Source organism: Lissotriton vulgaris, chromosome 4_1 (genome assembly GCF_964263255.1).
Source record: "Lissotriton vulgaris chromosome 4_1, aLisVul1.2, whole genome shotgun sequence".
In the NCBI taxonomy this organism is placed as follows: Eukaryota; Metazoa; Chordata; class Amphibia; order Caudata; family Salamandridae; genus Lissotriton; species Lissotriton vulgaris.
The window spans coordinates 680,167,686-680,185,982 of record NC_141691.1 but is presented as its reverse complement, the minus strand read 5'-3'; the positions used below and the strand labels follow the sequence as shown (position 1 = coordinate 680,185,982).

Genomic DNA, 18,297 nt, shown 5'->3' with positions numbered 1-18,297 from the left:
CTGAATGTTAATCATATGATTTCAGTGAATCGAAGTAATAAACAATTGGATATGTAACTAGATGGCAATATGCATGTACACATTTAGAAAATATAAACCTCACCAGAAAGTTATTAGGCTACTGGATGGTAGACAACTGCTATAGATAATGCCTTTAATATTTTAGCATTCTTAAGTGTTCTCTTTGGTGTTCTGTTTGTATTAACTTGTTTATTCCCCTCTTTCTTAACTTGTTTATTCTCCTCTTTCTTTTGCGGTATTCAATAACTGGCGAAACGTTGAATTTTGTTTTTAAATATAAAATTTCAATGATGCATGTTGTGATTATTCAGTTCTATAGAAATCAGTTTAACATTCTTCATTCATCTACACCGTCCCTTATCCGATAACAATTTTTCCCATGAGCTAATAGCTTTAAGACTTGAGAAGCACTGGAATCTGAGGATCTATGCTAGTTTTGAGCAGACATGAATCAGTACAGTCTGTTGGCCTCCATTCTAAAAATAAGTCATTTATGGTCTCTGCATGTTCTCGTCCTATATATTCGTGTTGCAGACCCTTACGTTAAAGCTAAAAACATACTGAAAAAAGCCACTTTTCAGAGTGAGTACAACTGTTTAGGAAGGCCCTACCCAGGCAAAGTAGAAGAGCACCTGGTACATATTGCAACACAAAGGAGTGCTCCTAAACCAAAACCTAAATAAAGGCCTTGCAAGCTCTAGTTCCTCTCACTGCATAGATAGGTGAAGCTTTAAACATGTGGATGTATAGAAAATAGATAGATTGACTACTGAATGCATTGTGTTACTAAATAAACCAGATAATGGGTCGCATTTAAGAAACAGGGGGGTGAAGACAGTGTTTATTCAACCTAACCCCTCGGCACTAGGAACAGGTACAGGCTTGTGGGCAGACATAATGAGACATTGATAGTTGTGCAATGCGCAAACTACTTACAGAAGATACAAAGGTGCATTCTATTTGAGCAGATAGTGGTCAATGTTTCTCTTCAGAATACAAACGACCCTTCCGGAGAGTACAAATAAGTACACATACAATGAATGGGAACCAATGTGCAGTCACTGAACCAATTATCTATTATCCATCAATTGCATATTGCCTATATACGCCATGTTCGTAGATCTCTACTATTTATACAGCACAAGTGACTGAAACACTCACTCATTTAGATACCTTTAACATGTGCCCTGACTGTCAAAAGGTCATTTAACAGTTTACCTGGATCAGTACTACTGCAAGCCAATCTGTAGGCTTAAGCCATTATGTACCACCACCCATACGTGCATATCCTAGCTAGTAACATTAAAAACTAAATACCATGGTAGGAGACCATCTGATGGTCTATGTTCTGTACCATGTTCTGTCTATGTTCTGTACTCTACTACAGTACCATACATCACTTTCAAACTTGTAAATGGTTATTGTGGCTATTCTGTGGATAAGGAAAAGGTTATTGAAGAATAGCTTGCAAACTTCAAACAGGCTATTGATTGGGGCCTTATGATATTGAGAGGTAATTGACATGCACTAGTTTGACAGACCAAAGCAAAATCATTCGTGCAAGGCTAATTATTCTCCACATCTGATGTGAGCATTACTTGGTAACAAATACAGTAATAGTGAACAATAGATTAATTTCAGCAAAAGAAACAAATGTCTGTACCTTTATGCAAATTGATTTAATCTACATGAACGTTTGGATCATGCCATACCTGACTGCTAAAATGTGCACAGGTTGTGACCGCTGGACCTTCTGTTTCAGAGGAGTCTGTTGCAATGAACTTGTCCCTGAGGGTGGCAAATGGCTATTATGTTGGCCATTCTGCAGGAGTGGTACGTTTTCAGCCTGTGTGCTGCAGACTGAATATAAACTGTCAAGTGAGGCGTTCATATCATTTACTAGAGCTTCGAGGTCCACATCGTCATCTAGAAAAGATTACAAAAAAATGAATCACTTTGTACCCGTTGAAATATTGTGCTCAACACATTTATAGCTAAATTGCCAATGTACATTAAACAGTCAATGCTAGATGGGAATAGGCAACAGCAAGAATTTAAGTCTATAGCGAGATGAGGCAATTGGGCAGACAAGATATTCTATGGACAACCAGGTTAGGGACTGACCTGTGCAAAATAGAGACCAACCTAGTCAGGGGATCAATAAAAAAACAGACAGCAAGACTCATTATTTGGTCAAGACTTATTGCAATAAATTCCCTACAATCTTTAAGCACCATAACAAAAGCACAAAGAAAACCAGCATTGGCATAGCCAATAGGTCTCGCAAGTGTTTAGCCATGCAACAGTTAGTGTTGTTGCACCAAGGATATTCTGCTGCATAACTAAATACTTATAGGGTCCAAAAAGCGAGGCCTATTGGTTACGCCAATGCTGGTTTATTTATTGTTGCTGTTTTGGTTAAGTTGCCAGATCTACAATAACTGGACATGGTTTTTGTTATCAGTTCTTTGCATCAAATGAACTTGTTTTCATTGCTCTGAATGTTGTTGTTGGGGGGGGGGGGGGGGGCGAGCTGCCTAGCTGTGCGCATGCGGCGAACTTTGCAAATGAGAAAAAGCCTGGTGCAGATGCAATTTACAAGTGTGGAGTGAGTGAGCCTCAGGCAGCATGACTCCCTCACACAGGAGTTCATGCACTGCACCTGAAAGCGGTGAAAGTGTGCACTGACGGCTGGTGGTGTGTGTGGGCCTGGTGTAAGGGTGCACTGACGGCTGGTGGTGTGTGCGCCTGGTGAAAATGTGCACAGACGGCTGGTGGTGTATGTGCCTGGTGGAAGCGTGCATAGACGGCTGGTGGTGTATGTGCCTGGTGGAAGCGTGCACAGACGGCTGGTGGTGTATGTGCCTGGTGGAAGCGTGCACAGACGGCTGGTGGTGCATGTGCCCGGTGAAAAGCATGCACTGACGGCTGGTGGCACGTGTGCCCGGTGAAAGCGTGCACCGACGGCTGGTGGTGTGTGACTGGTGAAAGCGTGCACCGACTGCTGGTGGTGTGTGACTGGTGGAAGCGTGCACTGTCGGCTGGTGGTGTGTGTGTGCCTGGTTGAAGCGTGCACTGACGGCTGGTGGTGTATGTGCCTGGTGGAAGCGTGCACCGACGGCTGGTGGTGTGTGTGCCTGGTGGAAGCGTGCACCGACGGCTGGTGGTGTGTGTGCCTGGTGGAAGCGTGCACCGACGGCTGGTGGTGTGTGTGCCTGGTGGAAGCGTGCACCGACGGCTGGTGGTGTGTGTGCCTGGTGGAAGCGTGCACCGACGGCTGGTGGTGTGTGTGCCTGGTGGAAGCGTGCACTGACGGCTGGTGGTGTGTGTGCCTGGTGGAAGCGTGCACCGACGGCTGGTGGTGTGTGTGCCAGGTGGAAGCGTGCACTGATGGCTGGTGGTGTGTGTGCCTGGTGGAAGCATGCACGGACGGCTGGTGGTGTGTGTGCCTGGTGGAAGAGTGCACTGACAGCTGGTGGTGTATGTGCCTGGTGAAAGCATTCACTGACGGCTGGTGGTGTGTGCGCCTGGTGAAAGCATGCACTGACGGCTGGTGGTGTGTGTGCCTGGTAGAAGCAGGAGCATTAACAGTGATCAAAGACACAAATTAAACTGACGAAGAGGAGGGGGAGAAGGGCGAGGGAGTAAGAGCAGGGGAGCAAGATTCACAGCTAGAAGACACAAATAAAGCCGACCAGGAGGGGGGAAAAGGGAGGGGTGGGTAGTGCAAGCAGAGGAGCTGGATAACAGCATTAAAAAATACAGATGGCAGCTGTGCACGAGCTCGTGAACGCGAGCTGTAGGCCAGCAAAAGCCTGTGGTGGCACTTTTAAAAGTCACTTACTAAATGTCTCGAAGAGATGGCGCCTGAGCTGTCTTAGGCGAGACCGAAAAATTAAGTCAATAAGAAAATTTCACTAGTAATGATCGATTAAAACTGTACATTTGTCTAGCTGAAAATTTTGTGCAATCCATAACCAGGGTCGACTGATGCGGTTCCTGCCAGGCTATTGGCCAAGCCCATTTGGTGCCCTGTATGCTGGGTAGAGAGGTTGCTAACTGCCCCTTAACCACATTGAATAACATCCGCATCTTTGGTCTTAGATTTAAAAGCAACTAAAGAAGAATATTAAAAGGGGAGAGTCTTTCTGAAAGGAGTGAATTGGCCCACCTACATGAAGTCCTTTGGGAGCTTCTATGATGTTTGCATCATCCCCAGGGGAAGAGTATGCTCAGCTACTCTGCAGGAGAAAATACAAACTGCTGTCTACACTTCCCAGAAAAAATATCACCCTGCCAAAGTGCCCCTTGTTGTTTCCATTGGACCTTGGGATCACCCCTGTCATCTCATGGCAGAGGCGTAGCAAGGTCAGGTGGTACCCAGTGCGGAAAATTTCTTATCACCCCCGGCTAGACAAAATGGCAAAAATGTGTTTAAAACACATTTTTGCCATTGTCACCCCACTCAGTGATGACACCCGGGGCGGCCCGCAACCAGCGCACCCCCCTTCCTATGCCACTGTCTAATGGTAGACTGCAGAAGAAGTAGCTAGGTGAGGCTTTGCAGAGTAAAGCTGCAGAACGAAAATCCACTGCCATCCTGCAGATGTATTAGCAGTTGAACACTCAACCGTCTTTTCACTATGTACCCAAAGCTGTGGGCACAATGTGGGAAAAGGCAGTTGGCAATCAATTCTTGAAATAACATCCTTCAACATAGCTTTCCCATGCCAGTGGTGATCAAAATGTTGACCAGGAGTTACAAATATATGTAGTGCTTATGATATTAAATATGTGCGGTACAGGCATCCTACTGTACAGGCATCAGGACCACCCTTTACTTCCAACACTGTGGATTCCAGTCACCTTTGGCCTCAGAGCACAAATCTAAAACTTGCCCTCTTTCTCCCCCAACCCAGTGGTGTGAAGTGTTTCAGATTACAGGTGGGCTACTCAAGCACGTTCTGGTTGAGAGCTTGAATTGGAGTATTGTCACTTTGTGTTTAAGTACAGAACCTCTTAAATGCACTACAATGCTGCAGGACAACCCCCAGTATCTCCACCCCGCTTCCAGTGAAACAGATGGAACCACACCTGAAGCGCCCTGCGCCTGCATAGTGGTTTGTGGTCTGTAGATTGCATTCAAGTTCATAAACTTCACAAAGACAAGGACCTGGGCCAAAACTGACAAGAACGCAACAGTTCATGTTCAATAGCCATAAGGACATTTGGACACAGATCTTTGGTTAAGAAGACACTAGAAAAGACTAATTCTCTGTATTCTATGTGTATGGGTTAGTTCTGTGTGTTAAGTAATTTTCTATTTTTTTTTTAAAGTAAAGCACCAAGGAATGTGGTAGTCCTATTGAGTTATATGGTGTTTTACTGGGTTGTGAGCTTCTATTCCACACCACCAAATTGAGGATGCTTTGGACTGCTTCGCCTCACTATCTTAAGAGTCCCAAGCGCTACGGTGGCGCTTATAGCACTCCACTTAGGAGGTACAATAGTCAAATGACGTCAGGACATTATAGTAAAATCTCTTCTTACAATCAAAAACCCAAAACTTGACTGCCATAAACACCCCTACGACCCTTATCAGGATTACACTATAAAACCTGCATTTTATTAAACCAAATATTCTAAAACATACACGCTGTGATAATTTTTGTATGAAAGCAAAAAAATAGCAAAGAATTACACCAACAAATGAGAGCAAGTGAAAAGTCTACATGCTTAGCCAAGAAACAAAGCTATAACCGTAGCAAATTCCCAAGGCTTGATCCACACATTCAATGTAGGCTGGAACCGCCATGTATACAAGTTCTGCAGACAAGACTCCCCAAGTCCCAGCAGCAATCAAATTGATGGCAAACAGATTTTTTTACACAATTCAATCAATGAGTAACAGAGCCTTGGCAGTTCCAATGATGGCACTTAATAAAGTGACGCAATAAGATGTCCATGTCTCAATGAAGTAACGCTTCAAGCTCTCAGATACACCACATTGTCACAGGAACTTACAAGCAAGTATAGGATGTACAATTTAATGTTATTGAAATAATGCTTCTTGCTTACATATAAGCTCTAGGTCAATAGGTCATGGCCAAAGAAGCCATCTTAAACATATACTTAACACAATTAAAACCTAAGCTTCAAATAAGAGCAAACACTTTGTCTGAAGAAGTAGCTCCACTGAAGTGACCATTCAGATCATTCCATCCACCACAGCATATATTATGCACTGGTCATCGAGAGATTCACTAGCTTTACTGCTTACATTCAGAAATCCCCACATTTACAAGACTTCCCTCTAGATCTGCACAGATCTTCCCACTGCAAACTTTCAACCGCTCATCTATTCCAGGATTGATTTATCAGTCACCTTGTCCAAAATTACCTGTGCTAGATTCAGTTGTATTTCACAACTTAGAAATGTGATGTACAATTGCTACATTTTAAGCATTTTGTGCCTATTGCATGAAATAAAGCAGATATTTAAGTGGTTTTATGAAAACACATCACAGGTCTTGCCATTAATAATAAATATAGTGAGCCATGAGTACAAGAGTTCGTCATTAATTAAGGTGAGCCATTCAGGCGGCCAACGCCTACAATGAAACTTGCCGGATACATTTTATGACAACTTTAACCAGCACTCTTCTGATCAGGGCTTTCAGGAACCAGTGGGAAGAACACTGCTGATATGCTTCCAGTGTTCTAATTTAGCAGGTAACTTCAGAACCCCTACTTAGTCTCCCCAACTTTCACCCAATTTGGAAATTTCTCAGCCAGGTATTCCTGAAAGTGACACTCCATTATAGAAGACCCTGATTGATGGGATTTCTCCAAAATTTAGGAAAAGGGTATACATTTGCCTTATTTTGCATTTTTTAGCTTGGGTTATCCGATTAAAAAAATACATCCTTCTTTGGGTGCAAATGCCAAAATACCCAAAGAACGAGTCAACATATCTTATGGTTTATTAAACTTCTAAACGTATGTAAATAACCATGCAGTATGGGCAAATAAAATAAGCTGTTACTTGAAAGGTATATTCGCGAAATTCATAAATTAAACCCAGGTGCACCATATCAAAGGGTAGTCATGATGCATTTTAAAATTGAGGGAATGGATTTGAATTACTTTAAACCAAAAAAATGTTTAAACAAGCCGTAGCTTGTCTTTGTTTGAAATAATTTTGAAGTAACCTGTATTAGATGTTTCCCAAGCTGTGAGAAGTTCAGTTTTTGTTTGAGGGGTGTGTGAGCTCTTCAAGCAAATAGCCACATGCCTGGTCAGGGCGATGCACAAAAAGTAACAAAATTAACCTGTGCTTACCTTTCAGGTAACTTGGCACAAAAGCAATCAGGCTTAACTTTGAGGCAAAGTGTTGAGTATTTATGCAGCACACAAACAGTAATGAAGTGGAAACATCCCAAGAAAAATCCAAAACCAATTTCGACAAATAGAGTAAAATGTAATAAATTATTTGACAGAAAATAAATCCAATTGGAAGAATACAAGCTATGCAATTTTAAAGATTTCAAGTAAGCATGTGTTAGTTTAGTGTCTAACAGCACAAAGTTCCACTCCCGGTTATCTGATCTTGCAAGACTGGGTGAATGTCACAAGTTCAGACAGACTGCGAGGGAGCGCTGGCAGGATTCAGGAGCCAGATTGGTCCTGCTGATTAAGCTGTCTTCTAAAGAGGAGTGTGAAGAGTTCAGTTTGTAGTGGAGGAGGCTGCAGGGAGGGCTTCGCCAATGGTCATTGCTGTAGCGTTAAGTGCAGGCCACGTGTCGCACACAGTCGTTGCTATAGCACGAAGATCCTGTTGGGTTTCAAAGACTGTTGTTGCTGGAGATTCGTATCAGTCACTGCAGGTTGTTGATGCTGTAGCATGAAGTGTAGAACTCACATTGCTGGTCGTCGCTATATAGCACGAAGAGTCAGATTCATCCGAGCTTTGTGATGGCAGTCCGCGAGATCTTGCAGCGAAATGGCCCATCCATGGTCACCAAGAGCCCAAAACTTTAGCAATTCTTCCTTTCTTCAAAGAGGAGCTCAACTGATGCCACACAAAGGGTTGAGGAGCTTAACTGAAGTTACATTAAGGCTTGAGGACCTAGCAGGCACCTCTAGGGGAATCAGGAATTCACTCCAGCAGAGGTCAACAGGTCCAGTTGCAGCAGGTCAGCTGGAACGCTGCAGAGGGGCCTCGGGAACTTGTTGCATCCCTGTAACTTAGAATAGGTGTCAGTCAGCGGACTCTTGGAATCACAGCCTGGAATAAGGAGTGTATAGGTCAAGTCTTCCTTCTTAGTAAGCAGGGCAGACCTCAAACATACGTCCTGCCCAATTTAAAACCTCTGCGGGGGGAACTCAAGAGCCTCAAATTGCCCTACACTTAGTCTAACTGGGGGCACAATAGGCTAGTGAAGTCCTTTGTGTGTGCTTTGGGCCAGTGCCTTTGAAGTGCAGGTGTGGTAGGTGACAGCGCCCCGCCAGTCCTGTCAAGTGTCACGCATCCCGCGTGACGCCATGCATTTCAGTGTGGGTGTGGTGTTCCCGCATCACCGCACTGAAATGCATTGTCACGCATATTGCCCCTGACTGGCACTCTGCGGACAATGCTGAAACTGGCTGCCTATGCCTACCTGGGCCGGGTCGCAGCAGACTTCACTTGCGGGCTGGCTGGTGCAGACTAGATTTTAAAATGAAAGCTGCAATGTATTGGGTCGCGCCCTCCAAGGGGCTCAGCTGCGCAGGCGGCATATTCAACATTCACAGAGTCAGCTGAGCTGCTGTTTAGACTCACTCAGCTAGGGTCGGCTGCGGCGGCATCACGTTACGTGCCGTCACGTGACTGTCGATTTTCCAACAGGATGTCACTAGTAGTAAGGCGGCAATTTAACGCGGGCAGTAATGTTTCTAACAGCCTGTTTGCCGTCAGTAGTTTGCTGCCCCATCATCACGAGGGACAGGGAGAGCACTCAGCAGAGGTCGGACAGTCACCTGTGCAGAGGGAAGATCTCTAGAAATCTGTGGGCCTCCACAATGCGGCCCCTGCTGAAAGAAGAGATCATCACCCTCGTCCCATCGCAACTCAGGTCTGACAATTCATGTTGCTTTCTGATTTAACACATTCATAATAATTTAGTTTTAGCAAGCTGCCTGAGCCTGCAAGTTAAGTAGAACTGCGCGTTGGTGCCGCCGCGGGTTGGGCTCAGCTGACCTAACTGACATTATGTTTTGTCAAGCAGAGAGGCAGTTATTGTAACAAGTACAATTATCATGGAAGTGGGCATCCTATAAATGTCAAAGCTAGAAGAGTGTCTCATCTCAGTGGAAATGTACACACTTACAACTTAGGAACACGAGGTGGAAACCGTTTATGATTGTTTTACCTTATTGCATTAGCACCCGATTATGCCTGAGACTGAGTGATGGTTTAATCTCCTAATTACACTTGCTACGCTAAACAATAAAATTAGCTTTTTGGCTAGCATGCAGTCCTGAATGATCAATGAAATCTGAGCAGCTGCAGTGCCTGTCTGCCCTCTGTTACTGAGAACTGCAGTCATGCAGTCTCCGGTTAGTGCACTTCCAAATCTGGTGTTTTGCAACAGTTTTAAGATCTGCTTAGAATTTCTTGTTACTCAAATTATTGTAATTTTGAATATTTATGTTTCCGTCATCTACATTGCTTGATTTTGCTCTTGAGAAAGTGTCACTCATAGTCGTTCAAATGTCACTCATAATTTGACTGAAATTATGAAAATGTCACACAGCAATTTGAAACCTTGGCAGCTATGCCCCCCTCCCCTAAATAAGCAATGAAGGCCCATCCTGCAAACATCCAGACCTATTGTGATGCTGTCTGGGAGGAATAGACAAAAGGTCAACTGCAAACTACACCTAGTCAAGTGACCCAGAAACAGGCTGCAGGCACCAAATGGTTAGGACAAGAAAAAGTCAACTTTCTAAAGGTGGCATTTCAGAATTGGGATTTAAAAATTAGACTTTACCATTGAAGAGAATTTTAAATTACAATTCCTCGGGCCAAACCGGACATTCCTACCTGCTCCCACACAAAAAGTTATCACTTATTAAATACAATAAGGTGATCCAATGTTATGCTATAAGAGCGGGAGGCCTTGCATTAGTGAAAAACTAATTTAAAGGTTTTCACTACCAGGACATGTAAAATTAAAAATGTACATGTCCAAATTTGTACATACAATGCAATCTGCCCTATGGGCTGTTTAGAGCCTACCCTAGGGGTGGCTTATATGTATTAATAAGGAATGTTTCGCCTAGCAAAAAAATTATTTTTGGTAGGTCAACATTACAGTTTACACTGTACCCAGGTTGTAATGACAGGCCTGGGGAATGTTTTCAAGAGCTACTTGAGTGGGTGGCACAACAAATGCTACAAGCTCACTAGTAGCATTTACTTTACAGGTTCAGAGTATAACTTAACAGGGGCCTTTCAAGTAATTTAAATGTGCCAATTGGGTGTAAGACAATTTTACAATATTTAAAAGAGCGCGCACAAGCACCGGTTAGGAGAGGTAAAGTGTGCAGAGTTATAAAGGCAACAAAAGCTGGTCAGAAAACAGGAAAGTTGAGGAAAAATGTTTGCAGAGGACCTTGTAGGGAGGGCCAAGTCCAACACTAGCCTTCAATAGTTATCAGTTACACGGACCCTCCATGCACCTCCAAAGTGCTTCATACAGGGAGATTATTTGCCTCCTTCCCTAAGCACAGCCCCCAAACCACAGATGCCAAAATCCATCAAGCGGTACAGTGTTTTAATTTGCTCTGTGTCCCAGATGTCCTGGTCAGTTTTGGCTGGCATGTGCTGTTGCAATAAGTGAGTACTGGGTATCCCAAACTATTTTTGTGCCTCAGCACATAGCGATACAACTCAACCTTCCAATTGAAACATACAAATTGGAAACTGCTCTACCAGAACCTAGCAACCCACCAAAAACACAATCCCCTGTGATAAACTGGGTACCCTCACAATAGGCCATCCAATTCCTTTCTATAACTTATCAAGCATCACATAGGCAATGCTTTTCGTCTATAAGCTGCCTTACGATACTTTTGCTCTCCTATCCAGTGTTCACATGTTCAAAACTCTGCACCCTAGGCCTTTGGTTACTATCAGTATCTTAGACAAGGTCATTCTGATGCAAAAAAAGACAGGAGGATTCCCACCAATTTGTTTAGACCATGAACTCACCCGTCAATATTCTTTCAAACGTGGTAAGTCAAGTCATCCGTATGACCTATCTAGAGCTCTAGGTTTCCAGAATACAGGCCTGCATCAATGCCCCTCATAAGTCACACAGTTGGAACCTCTACTGAATTCAGTCAATATCATTTTCAATCCTTCCCCAAAACAAAACCCACGTGCTATTAAGTAAAGTAGAGGATGACATTGGTGAAAGTAATCCAAATAAATCAGGAGGGCATCTGTGTTTGTGAAAGTAAACTAGCTGGCTTTCCTAATGGTTTCATTTTCAGGCATAGTAAACAGCTCCACCAATGTGAACTGTAAACGGAAGTCCTCAGTCTGTGCCTTGCCTGTTCCTTCCACTTATATTACAATTAACACAATTCTCACAAGGGAGAACGTACAGTAGTTCGAAAGCGTGGACAAATTCAGGACCAAATTGCACACGCAAATGCTTAGCATTTATTGCCAACACCTTGAGAAGCCAGGATATCTTTGTAACTGCAGCACTTTCGGCTGAGTTCCGCCAACTGCATAATCATCTCACTCACATTTATATGCTTCCCATTAGCTTGCATCATTGTGCACACCCTGTTCATCACACATCTCAGTGGCTTTCCTGATACTATCTCAAACAAATCTAGCTCTGGGTGCAGCCAGACATCTGGTTCTCTGGTAGTAAGTTGGCCCTCGCCCTAGAGCTTCCTTCCTGGCTTTAGTGATGCATTTAATTAGAACAGACCGCAGCTTCTAAGAAATGAACTAACAGTTCTCTGAAGAGGGAAAAAACTGGTTGCAACCATCACAGGTGATCAAACTTGCAATTCTGGGTCATGATAAAAATCTTAAGCAAGCATTTGCATTGTAAATGACAAAGCCTTTTATGCTTTAAAAAATAAAACAAATAAAAGGCATTGTCATTTACAATGCCAATAGATCAAACTCCCGTAAAAGTGAGACCTATTGCATTGCAAATGCTGGTTTAGCTTTCTGCTGTTGTCTCCAATCACATTTAAGCAGTCTCATGGTGGCATAAGCAATGATTAGAACATCAAATCAGATACACCTGCCTAAAACCCTTTCTTTGCTCCAACATACTCGTAAGCCACTCCAAGTTTGACATCTATTAATTGGGAGCAAATATAAATTTGAGAAAAATCAACGGTCACTTTTTTTGGTCTGGCATTATCAAAGACCTTTTTACAGGTTACTAAAATTGGATGTACAATATATATATATATAACTATGGGCTTTCAGTCAGCCCTCTTCGTCCATTGTGTCCGTTATTGTGACCTTGTTCTTCCACACACTACAGTTCATAAGGGACAGTGAGTCAACCCACTTGAGCCATTGTACACCTGCACTGTGAGTGACCGCGTTCTTCCCGTCCAGAATAACCGCAAAGACACACAAATTAGCTTCCTTCAGTGCCAAGAGAACTATGGCAATGCTTTCTTTTTGTGACCAAAAACCCAAAAATAGTTTCAGCCTTTTTTTTAAAAATTTATTGCAGGGGACCGGTAGCTTTCACAACTATAGTTGTGCAAAAACGTGCCAAAAAAATTATTGATTAAGTAAAATATGTTGGTGGCCAGCACCAGACCTGTTGACCTTGTTTCCAGTTTTACATGTTTTCTCAGTTTGCTTTCAGAAATCATTGAAATGGTAACCAGTCTGCCTGTGATTTTGCTGCAACGTTGATAATTCACGACATCTTGGATATGCTTAACTGAGAGCAGAAAGCACTGATTTGTTTGTCTTGCAGTATTTGCCACCAAGTTTCTCCATGGCAGTTTGCACACAATCAACCAGTCCTACCTTTTTAGGCAAAAGCACCTGCCATCCTGTGGTGATTCCATACGTATTGTGCTAAACACCGCACTGCCCGTCTCTGAATAAAGCATGCTGCAGGCTTACAAACTGCAGGTGTTGTGTGGAGTGGCTGGCTCGTTATCCAGTCAACTCGCATGGGAGGGACCCCGATCAGCTTCCGTTTGCCAGGTCCCTTGTTACTCTGGGACCATCCTTGGCGCCCTCTGCAAGCAGGACCCAGGTCTGTGCTTCTCTCACAGGACCGAATGGGCATTTCGAAGAGTGCAGCCTTCCTGAAAGATTTGGAGACCGGTTGGTTACCCGTGCCGAAAGTAGGCTAAAGAAAAGGGACTAGATTGAGGTGTAAACTACAATACAATGCAGGAGTGACGTGTAAGAGTTGTCGAATAAAAAAACAAAAACCTAGCGGCCACCTACGAGTAAAACTGAGAGCAAGCATGCTTTGCACACACTGCAATAGGAAGACCATTGTCAAATGATGGGGGGCTGGCTCTGTTGTGTTCTGTTCTTTATGTAGATCACGGATTCTTTTTTTTTTTATTTTTTTTTATTTTTGGTAAACCTTTGATACACAAAGCAGTTACAATAACGGGCAGCAAATCAATAAAAGCCATAAGTACTCAGCATTCCGCCTCCCCATTGCAACTCAGGATAGTGATCGTACCATATAGGTACCAGGATGGATAAGGTTTCTTTTTTAAGTTTAGGGAAAACCAGGATAGGATGCCATACAATCGAACGATCATTAAATCAAGGGCTGTCTGTAATCAGGATCTTCGCAGCAGGACTAATAAAGACAAGGCGTCGATACTAATGCGTATTAAACAGGATAGACAATGAACAGTACAGTTCGCACACCAATACAGTACATGCCTGCTGCAACTTAAGTCTGTTTCAAGAAACATCGCCCCTCGTGATTCGGACCAGAGAAACGTACGGTAAACAACCCATCGCTTGGTTACAAAGAAAAAGGAAAGAACAAGGAATAAAGGGAAAGCCAAGAATAACAGGTAAGAACAAAGGGGCCCTAGGTACGAAAAAGAGAAAAGAAAAACAGTAATACCCCCCCCAAAACCCCCCACCCTGCACCCCTGCCTCCGGCTACGGCCTCTCCCTCAGCAGCGTGCCTGTCGCCCGTTATGGAACCCGAAATGTAGAAGAAAGCAGAATAGAGCTATAGCTCGACTTAAGTAAGAATCTAAAGGAGAGAAGCAGAAAAAAGAAAGAAAAAAAGGGGAAAAACGGAGGAGGAAACCAGGACAGACCCCCAGCCCACGCCGCCCCCCCCCCCACCACCACCACAGAAGACACCCACTCCAAACAGTAAGCCTGAATGCAATACAGTACACGTATAATGAGTGGGTACAATCCCTGCCAGTCTGCCGTTAGCGCCATCATAACATAGGTAGAGAGTCCCGCACCGGATCGCACTGAAATAGCATTACAATACTCAACCCAGGCCCGCCCAGACCAATTTACGATTGCAACCCAATCTATCCGTCACAGGTGTAGGTGGATCAAAGTACCCGACTGGGAAGATGATATCTTGCCAAAGACACGATAGTACACAATGTCGCTCGGAGGACGTAGCTGTCCAACTGTCCAGGGGGTCATCAGTGAGCGCGAGCGATGGTGCTCAATCCTCAACATCCGCCCAGTACAGAGGAAAAAAGGGCTTGCCATAGCGCCACCTCCACCCGCCGCCGTTGATCAGTTAGTCAGTAGAACCGGGTAATGCACCCATAAATGGTACCATCGTCGGATATTCAGCCTCCGCTGTGATGACTGGACAACACCTAGCGCCACCAACCCTCGGTCGAGCGTGGGCCCATAGGACGTTACCAGCTAGCCCCGAGACCACCAAGTCCCAGAAGCCCCCGTGAGCCGACTGTCAACAATCAACATGGCACACTACATCCAGCAATCCGCTTATCAGGGCAGAAGTCGTTACGCCTGGAAGACCCCACTCAGCACAGCATCCAGGTCTCTCCCCGCGGTCTCCATCTGATCCCGCCGTGCGAATTGCAAGTAAACAATGGCCGCCATGCTATCCCCCAGCTGAAGGTTCTCCATCACACCCCCAGTAGCGACAATCCTCGTATCCAGCAAGGCTCCAGCGCACCAGGCCAATCCGCCCCAGGTGTCTGATCGCAACATTTTCGTGGCCCCAGCCGATCAGTGAAGGATCAGTATTGGTCCCCTCAGGCGCAATCACGTGCAAGGCGCACCCACACGGAGCGTACACCGCTAGGGGGAGAGTGTCCCGGGGTCGCTGATCAATCAGCGGGCAAACAGTCCCAGCATGGGCATCAGGAGACCCTGACCGCCATCGGGATCGACACAATCTTTGCAGGGCGCACACACACATAATGACCAGCTGGAGGAGGGGTCCTTGCTCCGATAATCAGGGGAAAGCAGCAAATCGAATCCAAACATTGCTGCGGCGCTACGTGAAAATCGCCGTCATAATCAGGTAAGGCCGGGTCGTCATCCTCCCAGACCGGCACTTCCGCCACGCGCCCTGCCGTTGTTGTTGTTGTGTTTGTGGCCGGGCAGTTGAGTACCCCAGACCCCGGCTGCAGGCAGGGGCGGGCCGCAAACTTCAAGGTGGCGCATCTCAGGCTAGGAAGCCGCCAGAGCGCTCGGACGCGCGTAGATCGGCACCGCTACATCTCCACAGCACGGGAGCACAAGAAAGGCGCTAGCTAGGGCGCTAGATGTGGTGGCGGGAGACCGCGGCCGGCGGAGCCGGGAGCCCGAGCAGCCATCTTGGTCCGCGACCTGGCTCCTCCCCCAGATCACGGATTCTTACTGCTCAGGAGTGCAGCCCTCCATGTACAGCCCACACGGGACTAGTGCGCTAACCTGGCCTGCTTTATTTAAGTTATCACGTTTCTGCAGCAGACAGATCTGGCGCGACCACCAAAGCATTTACTGTGCAGGAGCCCAGTGACTGCCGGCAAAAAGCCAGAGTGTTTCAGCAAAGGAAAGATAACTTCTCCTTCTGTATCAGAGGTGGAGCAGGTTATCAGGCACTGCCAGGCTGCATACAGCCGCGGATGGCGAGAGGTCTGCAGGCGTCTTGCTGCTCCATGTCAACCTCTCAGCTCTTCACTGAATTCAGATCTTGCCCACCGACTACCAGAGTTAACGAACCAGAGGGAATAAGGCACAGAAGCATCTGTTGGGCACGTATTCGTGCAACATAGAACATCCAAAAAAAGATGCCTCCACGATTGCCACCCTTATTGGCAGTCTCATCAGAGGCCAGATTTTATATGAAGACGATTGGTGCACCCTGGGTCTTCATTAAAATGTAAGAAAACCTGCCGCAGGTGGTTGTGTATTCTCACCTAACAACGGACGAGGGCTGACAAAATAACACAAGTATACTGTCCCAACTCACACCGTTTGCAACAGCCACATACTCTAAAAAGAGCACGAAATCGAAACCAGTAGTGCGCATGCACCACAGAGGGGCGAGGGAGCGCGGCAGCAAAGTGAACGCACGCTAATCATAAACACATGTTTATAATTAAAACCAGAGGGCGCTGTTGCGCGTAACAGACACCAATAGGCCATGGGCGGTTACATTTCTAAAGGAAGCTGGGACATGCATCTGCCTTTCACCAATTGCGTGCGGTCTTTCAAAAAGACGCACGCAAAAGCCAATTGCAGCCTACGAAAACAAAAGAACACGCACAAGCATGTGGTCAGCTTTCAGAAGCCCCTACAAGAAGTCTCGTAGAGCAGCACATGCGCGCTGCTACAGGCTAGACCTAAAAAAGGACAGCTGAAGCTTTGCCTACTTTTCTCAAAATACTGACTCACCTTTAGGAACAGTCTTCAAAGAGTTAAACGACTGCCAGAGACACCATCTTGCCTAAGACCTCCCATCCTGTTATATATACTAGATGTTTGCTGCTGAACCTGGTACACAGTGCAGGGTTGCTTGGGCTGTGCATGCAAAATCTCTTGTAATTTAAAAAAAATAATAATAAACAAATAAAAAGCATGAAAAAGGTGCTTAGAGCTCACCAATTACCATTGGTTGGCTGATGGTGTCTCCAGTTTTCTTGCTTCTCATTGGTCAGCAGTATCAGGGTCAGGCATCTGATTTCACTTGCTCTTTCTTCTGACAATCGTCAGTTACCAGGAGTTTAGACTAAGTACAGTTTTTGGTCAGCAGCCAGTGTCCTTCAATTGGCTGCATGCTTCTTGATGTACTTTGTTTATTATGAAGGTTTGAGCACGCCATAAGATTGGATGGGATTTCGGACAGTCTCCCTCTCCAATGCACCCCTTCTGCGTCACTCCTTGCACCCAGAGCAACCTCCCGCACGTCATTGCTTGCACCAGGCCCCACACAAGCTCTTGAGCACTATTTAAATCTAGATATCCACCTGGCGCCCGTGAGTAAATAGTAGCCAGGAACAGGATCACTTTGGTGAGTTTGAAAAGCATTTTACGTGTTTGAGAACACTGACTCCGTGTATTGGACCATTATTTGTTTACAACCTCCTCTGCCTTCAACAAAGGAGTTTTCTACCTCATAATGAATAAATACTTTCTGCAATAGTGTCATCGTTTCACGTCACTTAAAAAAAGCAAAACAATTTTTTTTAGAAGATCAAAGGAAGCTCAGCACAAATCTTTAGATTAACACCTTTAAAGTCTGTAATAAGCCGGAAGCAATTCAGTGATTGCCACAGGTTAGTTATGGGTTGGACATTGTCTAAGCCCATTGTTGAGGTCTCCACGGCGCCCTATTGAAGCACAGTATGTAATATGCTAATTTATAAAGTGGGAAATCTTCTTTGTGTGTGCCATCCCTCGTCCTAGCCCACTTAGCATGATATCAAGTCTTCGCTTTGGCAGCATTTTTCGGGTCCTCCCTTATCGCAAGGCCTCCGAGGAATCGGCAGCTGCATTTTCCTGCAGTTGTGTTTGGAGCCTAGCAGAGATGGCACTGGTTACTGTGTCTGGGGGCTATGCCAACCAAGTTCCGCATTTAGTTGTACAGGTTATAGTTTTCAATATCCGCTTTTATTATGGAGCACCTTTCTACAAACGGGATTGTAAAGGGTAGGGTCAGTTACGTATTGTACAGATTACATAAATACCCCTGTCAACAGATTGCCCCCTCTCCCTCCCACCTCTGCTTTTCCCTTCGTTGCTTGCGTCCCGTTACTCAC

General features: G+C 45.1%; 1 protein-coding gene across 1 annotated transcript in view; it reads right to left on the bottom strand.

Annotated features, from left to right (window-relative positions):
* Positions 1–18,297, bottom strand: part of GRB10 (growth factor receptor bound protein 10) — a 582,611-nt gene that overhangs the window by 295,666 nt on the left and 268,648 nt on the right. The window contains exon 4 of the mRNA XM_086964958.1: positions 1,734–1,947. Coding sequence (XP_086821084.1) covers positions 1,734–1,947 — 214 coding nt within the window. The remainder of the gene's footprint in view (positions 1–1,733; positions 1,948–18,297) is intronic.